The sequence below is a fragment of the Solanum stenotomum genome, chromosome 11, assembly GCF_019186545.1.
Source record: "Solanum stenotomum isolate F172 chromosome 11, ASM1918654v1, whole genome shotgun sequence".
Lineage (NCBI taxonomy): Eukaryota > Viridiplantae > Streptophyta > Magnoliopsida > Solanales > Solanaceae > Solanum > Solanum stenotomum.
The window spans coordinates 15,816,967-15,824,848 of NC_064292.1; the positions used below are offsets into that span (position 1 = coordinate 15,816,967).

At 35.9% G+C, this 7,882-nt stretch overlaps 1 protein-coding gene across 1 annotated transcript; it reads right to left on the reverse strand.

The window, feature by feature from the left end:
* Positions 1 to 2,516: 2,516 nt before the first annotated feature.
* LOC125845513 (putative clathrin assembly protein At1g03050) lies at positions 2,517 to 4,420 on the reverse strand. Its single transcript, XM_049525029.1, has 2 exons — positions 3,766 to 4,420; positions 2,517 to 3,678 (listed from the first exon to the last, which is right to left on the reverse strand). The coding sequence occupies exons 1-2, from the start codon at positions 4,406 to 4,408 to the stop codon at positions 2,552 to 2,554; spliced, it is 1,770 nt and encodes a 589-aa protein (XP_049380986.1). The 5' UTR covers positions 4,409 to 4,420; the 3' UTR covers positions 2,517 to 2,551.
* Positions 4,421 to 7,882: the final 3,462 nt, after the last annotated feature.

The following is a 7,882-nucleotide window of genomic DNA, read 5'->3' on the forward strand; positions in this document are numbered from 1 at the left end:
ACATCCATTGTTGATGAGCTGCCTAGACTATGCACCAACTGCAGATATAGATGATGATCAACACACTCTAGAGGTAGTTCCTGAATTACCTGTTGCCACTCCTACTCCTAGAAGATCAACAAGGGCTACTGCACCACCTACATAAAATCAAGACTATCAAACTGGTCCTAAGGTTGCCAAGCAGGTCTCTCACCCTATGGGAAGTTATGTTTCCTATCAACACATTTCTCCACCATATCAAGCATATATAGCCAAGATTTCCACTAATGTGAAACCATCCACATATGAAGAAGCTATAACAGACTCTAGTTGGGCTCATGCTATGAATCAAGAGCTGCATGCTTTGAAGGATAATGGGACTTGGAATTTGATTCCTTTGCCTCATAGTCAGTCAGTTATTGGGTGCAAATGGGTTTGTAAAATCAAGTACAAGTCTGATGGTACTGTGGAGAGGTATAACGCAAGGCTTGTAGCTAAGGGCTACAATCAGACTGTTGAGATTGATTATCAAGAAACCTTTTCACCAGTTGTGAAAATGGTGACAATTAGAATGGTTATTGCATTAGATGCTGCTGAGAACTGGCCCTTATTTCAAATGGATGTCTATAATGCCTTTTTGCAGGGAGACTTATTGGAGGATGTCTTTATAGAGATTCCTAAAGGTTTGAAAGTTCAGGGGGAGACACCTATGGTCTGTAATCTTGTCAAATCCTTGTATTGACTCAAACAAGCCCTAGACAATGGAACTTCAAAGTGATAGAAGCATTAGTGAGATCACGATACCAACAAAGTCATCTAGACTATTCCTTATTCACAAAGAAGCAAGGAAACAAGATGGTAATAATACTAGTCTATGTGGATGATTTGCTAATAACTAGGAATGACACACAATTGATCAGGGAAACTAAACAGGTTTTCCATCAATCCTTCAAAATTAAGGATTTAGGAGAACTGCAATTCTTCTTGGGAACTGAATTCAGTAGATCAAAAAAGGGAATCCTAATGAATCAGAGAAAGTATGCTCTAGAACTATTAGTTGAAGCTGGCTTGACAGGAGGAAAAGTAGCTTTAACTCCTTTGGAGTGCAACATGAAGTTGGCTGTAGCTGAGCAGGTTGATGGTAAAGCAACTAAACTGGTTGATCTAGTTGAAGATGTACAACAATATCAGAGGATGATTGGGAAATTGCTTTACTTGACAATCTCTAGGCCTGATATTGCCTACACAATGCATACATTGAGCCAATTTATGTAGAAGCCCATAATGCAGCATTGGAATACAACATTAAGAGTCTTGAGATACATTAAGACTCAACCAGGGCTTGGACTGCTAATGTCATTAGAGAAAGACACGAGGCTGACACGGTATTGTGATGCAGATTGGGTTGCATTCCCAAATACCAGAAGGTCATACATTATAAGTCTTGGAAACTCTCTCATTGCTTGGAAATCCAAGAAACATGCAACAATATCAAGAGCTCAAATGAGGCTGACTATAGAAGCCTAGTAGGGTTGACATCTGAAGTAGTTGAGTAATCTGGCTAAAGAGTTGGAAATCAAGATTGAAGGTCCAATATCAATATATTGTGATAGCATGGCTGCTATACAAATAGCTGCAAACCCAGTATTTCATGAGAGGACTAAGCATATCGAGATAGATTGCCACTTCATAAGGGAGAAAATTCAGCAAGGTTTGATCAAGACTGTTCATGTTCCATCACATGATCAGCTGGCAGACTTATTAACTAAGGCATTGAGAAGGACACGACATGAATACTTATTGTCCAAACTAGGAGTCCTGAATGTCTTCATGGGACCTAGTTTGAGGGGGAGTATTGAAACTTCAGGAGTGACATAGACATGGAGTAGCACAAGTTAGCTTAAATGTTAATTATTGAGTTAGTTAGTTAATGCTAGTAAAGTTAGTTAGTGAAGTAGTGAGCTGTGAAGTTAGTTAGGTCAACTGTCAATTCAGTTAATACAATGTACAGTGTATATATATACTCATAAGTAGCTTGTACTGATCAATTCACTACAGATGAAAATTCCCAAATAGATTCTCTCTATTCTTCTTCTTTCTTCCTTGAGTTCCACATTCATCTGATCTCCATCTCTAGATTCAGATTTGTCCAGTAGTGAAGTAAAAAAATGACCTAAAGTTATTGGATTATCAGTAGTTCTTATTTAAACAGAATTGTATTAGGAGTGCTTAAAGTTGGTCACTTGTACCTTTCAAATTTACTGACCACTACAATTGCCGTTAGTGATAAGCTTTTACTTGTCATTTATATATGATGCTTGAATAATCTCTTCACAGCTAACTGTAGAAAGGAAAAAGAGGAAAAAAGAAAATTGGAATTTATTACATTCTGTACTCTGATATGAATCTTCTCTAACACGTAGTGACATATTTAAACAAAATTGTAGCTAAATTCCCTAATTCGTGGAGCAGCCAAATAAGAGACTTGATTAAATAATAGTTTTCGCCAGGCCTCTTTTGCTCTTTACAATTTTCTTACGGAGACGTTCTAATTAATTTAGGGAACCTCTAGCTAGAAGGTTTGTGTGTAACCTCCTGTGTTGTATGCATAAGGGTTTGATTGTGTCGTCCTTGCTAATCCTACCTGTCCTTGCATTCCATCCTTTTGATATTGTTGCCACATTACTTGCTCATCTACTAATAGTCTCTGCTTCTTTTCCATTTCTGACATTTGAACATATGATGGTGGAGCTATTGCTAGTGATGCTGCAAAAGGATCAGTGGTTGTACCGGCTGTACTTTGAGCTCCGCTGTCTGCTGATGGAGGTGCAGGCAAGGCTAGCATTGCCGGCCGACCAGCTGATCCAAGCGCGACACTGCGAGCACTTCCAGTAGCTACAACCCCTGAGTTGGCTACAACTTGAGCTACTGCTCCTTGTTGATACATTCCATCTAGCATTAATGTGTTGAAACCTCCAGGAAGGGAAGCCTTCTGGTTTGACAAATGGCTCGTGTGCTGAACAAGTGCTGTTTCCCAATCCCCTGAATTGTTGAACGCTTCCCACGGTGAAGTAGTTGTTGAAGGACCATCAGTTGTTGGACCACCACCATCAAAGAGTGCTACAGCCAATTGATCTCCATGTTCTTCCATAGTTAATGAATTTTCACCCAAGTTCAAAAAGTCAGCTACGTCTTGGGTTTTCACCACCTCTTTATTTTCTTCTTCGTGTTTCTCTTCCTTTATTTCTTCAGGAATTCCCTCTGGTGGTGGTAATGCCTTTATTTCATTCATCGCCTGTTCTGGTTCTGGTTCTGGCTCTGGCTCTTGAGTTTTTTCAACCAGCTCACTTTTAGGTTCATAACGCATTGCATTTCCATTCTGTCCCAATATGGACTTCTCCCGTATAAAATCATCGATAAGGTCAAGTTTCTTTTGTGGAATGTTCTCAATATCTGGATATTCAGAAGATCGTCCAATTCCAACTGTTTTACACCAATTGTAGAACTGTTCAAGATCAACATATTGTTTGTTAATACGACAGAAGATCTCGTGAACCTTGACAGATTCGGGAATAGATAGTTCTTGGAACTTATCAATCAAGATAGTTATTATTTCTGTTATTTGATAATATATCTGGAAACTCTCATTCACAAGTGGATATAGAGCCACAAATACAGTTCTGTTGGTCCTTGCCAAACCTGCTCTTATAAAATGACAAAAAAAAATTAGAATCTTTTAAATATATTTCACTAAATAGTTTCAAAATATTAAAATAGAATGCAAACCTGCGGGTTTACAAGCTAAAAATCGGTCAAGAAGTTGGATGAGATATTGCATCCTTGAGAAAATGTGCTCATTCTTCATTTCGCTCAACGGAGTGGGTTGTTTCACCACGACAGTTTCAGGTTCAACATTGTCTAACTCTTCATCATAGGCGTAGGCACTGCGCTTTCCACGCCGATTCTGCATCCTATACTCAAGTTGTTCATCAAGGTATAAAGAATAGGTACGAATAAGTGAAGAATAGTCCCATGAATTAGATCTGGTATCTCGAAACTCAGACATGTTAAGAAGCCTTGTTCCTTGTCTTGTGGCAAAGAAAATTTCCTGCTCATAGGAGGGATCGCCATCGGATAGCAATCTATGGATCAACATTATTGACTTGAGCGCCACAACCCAATTCTTTGTCTTTCCAAGACGTCTCGAAATGTTATCAACACAAGCACCAATATTGGCTCGAGAATAAGCAGTCAAGCTTAGAATCTCTCGAATGTGCCTCTCCTCAGGCGGGTACTCTTGGTGTCTAGTAGCCTTAACAATCGCAACTTCTAGGTCGGACAAACAATTGCTTCCTCCTACCTTTGCTAGACTTATGCTTGTTTGGTCCTTCACAGCCCCAATTGCTTTTCTAAGTTTGCTTGGTGCCATGAAGTTATAACCTGCAGAATGATGCAAGAAAAACAAACAAACACATGAATGATATTGAACATGCATTTTAAGGTATGATGAGTATAAACATCTTTCGCATTGCAAAAACACACACCTTAGATGATCTTCCACACAACTGAAATTATTGTTAGAAATTACAAAAATGATTATCCTTTTCAAATCGAAAGAAACAAGAATCGAGAAGAAGGCAAAGAGGGCGAGTGACGTATGTACAACTCTTTCTTCTTCTCGATCTTGATCGATCTTCCGGTTAAACTTGCAATTTTTCTCCCTTATGTCTTCTTCCTCTTCACTGATTTGAACAACCATCCTCCATTTTAGCACCATAATACGGATAGCTAATGGAATATTTTTCAAAACAAAGCTGCGGTTTACATAAACTTTATAATCATTCAATTTTCGTTGGAAAAAAACATAACACTTCCTTTTATTCTATTTGACTTATTCTTTCTTATTTCTTGCTACAACTTTTACCTAAAAAAATTTAATCTATCCACTCACAATGGACAAGAAAATTACATGGTCGGTTCATTTTTAGAGATACTTATTTCCCTCAGCTATTTCTAAAAATAAACTGACACGTTAATTTTTCTTGGATAGAAGTTAATCTCAAAATTTAATCACACCAATGTAGTTAAATGTTTCTTACAAAACAAACTAAAAATTATTAAGAGTCTTATTTTAAATAAAAAAAATAAAAAAAATTTAGATATTAATTAATGTAAAAGGAAGTAAAGTTATAGTACTAGCCAACCAACGTAGAAAGACTTGAAATTTCCCGTATAAATTTATAATCTTTTCATTGTATGCAATAATGTAACTCTATTTTATTACTCTCTCTATTAGTTTGAGAAACACATCTCTCTTTTATTACACTCTCTATTTTATTTTTAAAAATGACTTAAGTCATCGATAACCACTTAAAGTTGTCCGCATATTTCACTTAGACACCTAATCTTAAGCTTGTTCTAATTGAACACAGAGACTAATTAAATTATTTACCTACCCAACACTTTTTAGACAATTAATTAAAATGAGAATGTGGATATACACTCGTGAATGACGTGGTATGGTGACTAATAAAAAGAAGACATGTGACATTGAGCTAGAATAACAATTAAAAAAAATAAGTTAAAAAGAAATATTATACCCCTCCTTCTCTTTTCCTTCTTTTGCCAGAACCCTTCCCCCACCAATACTGACCACACACACGGTTGCCATTTCCCTCAAATCTCACTCCTTTTCTCAAAGCATCAATTTATATATATTTATTAATATTTTTCTTCTTCTTGTGTTGTGTTGTGAGTTCTTTAGAGTTTGAATACATCAACAATTTCAAATTCGTATTAGTGTTGCCGGAAATAATGAACATCAAAGTGAAGAGACGATCCATCACTAGTTACTTGTTATTTTAATTTTTTTGTGTCTTTATGCCATGACCTCTGCTTAACATTCCATGTCAAAGAAAATGCATCCCACTTCATCTTCTTCCCATTTTTTTTTGCATTTCTTTTGTCTTTTTAGATTTATATTTAATTTGTGTTTGGGTTTGATTGGACAAAAGAGATGAAGAAGGGAGATATACGTATGATGGCAGCGGCGATACCATTTTCCCCGACGAAAAACCTGCTGCCAGATTTGAATGTGTAATTGGTCATTTGAAAGGCCAAGGTCATTTAACGATGGTAGACTTGTGGATGGTGATGACCAATTTAATGGAAAAAATTAGGTGGTGTACTAGAGAAGAAGAATGGATGAAAATCAAGAAAGAAGGAGGAGTTGTCGGTAGTGATGGCGTGGATGGTTGCAATGGTGGTGGGAGCATCTGTTGAAACAAAAAAGAAGGCATAAAACCTTTTTTGGGGGCTAAACGCCTCTATTTGTGTGTATTACACACACTTTTCCATGCCAGCAAAAAGAGTTTAATAAGTACAATGTTTTTGTTGTGTAGATGTTCAATAGGTACATGTATTAGTTGAGGTGTTCAAATGAAATATGCAAACAAATTTAAGTAGCCATCTATGACTTGAGCCTTAAAAAATTGTCACATCACACTCCACATGAAAAAAACCATTTCACCTTAACAAAAATTAAATCAATTATTAGTATTCGTTAAATTTAAAGATTAAAATATTACTATTCTCTAAAAAAAAATTATAAAATAAAATGTAAAATATTTTTCTTACGCCACTCCACCTCTTCCCTCACCGTACTTCCTCATCCCAATTTTTTTAGTGTTTTTTTAAAATAAAATATTTATTTCTGTTATATTCGGTACGGAAGTAGAAAAAAATATTTTCCTAAAAATATATGTACACATCTTACACAAAATGAGAAAAATGTACAAAAAATAACAATGCAGGTGGGGGTGAAATTTTATTTTAATTTTTTTGAAAAAATAATATCAATTTCTGTTTTTGGAAGGAGTGGGGAGGGTGAGGAGATGATGGAGTGGGGTGAGAAAAAATATTTTAAATTTTAATTTTTTTTTAAATATAATTTTTTTGTTATTTAATCTTCAGTTTTTAACTATTATTAATAGTTTTTTTTTCTTACCCTCCCTAGGAAGCTCCCACCCCTTTTGCTCCCTTGGTGACTCGAACTCGCAACCTTCAGGTTGAAAGTGAGGAGTGCTTACCATCCGAGCAACTCTCTCTCATCATTATTAATAGTTTATTTAATTTTTGTCAATGTAAAATATTTTATTCATGTGGAATGCCATGTGATAAGATTCTTACAAATAAAAGAGGGAATGTATTACACACATCACTGAGGTGTGTTTCTCATAGGAGTGGAAAAATCAAACCCAACCCAACCCATTTAGGTTTGAGTTGGTCCCGCCTGTCAGTTAGCTCAACCCATCTCAACCTAATCCTATACAACCCATTAAAAGTTAGGTTGATATGTAACCTAAATTGATTTTTGAAAAATCTTGTTAAAATAATTTTAATTTTTTTTATTCTACATGTTATAATAGTTATAATAAAGAAAAAAAATAATTTTATTAGGTACTAAAATCTTATAAAATAACAAATAAAACTATTAAAACTTAGTAAAAATTGGGCGATTGGGTTGTGACCCGTTACTAACCCGTTTTGCCCCAACCAATTTTGGCCAAAACAAATTTGGGTTAGGTTGGGTCTTGACCTATTTTGACCCACCCAAATTTAACTCAACCCCCTCAATTGCCACCCATAGTCAATCCATACCAAGAATAAAATCGAAATCAAGCATATCTAACACTACTAGATCAACTAAGGTGATTTTTTGAAAGATTGAGATCGGACGATTTCTATAGACCTTTTTAGCAACAATAGAATCACCGACATGAATGGAGAGAGAGAAAGGTTCTAACAAGATTTCAGGGCTGACATCAAACTTTACAGCGAAATAAAGAGTCATAAGAGACAATGTAGTCCTGGATCTAGCAATACATAAGGATCAAACTGGAAA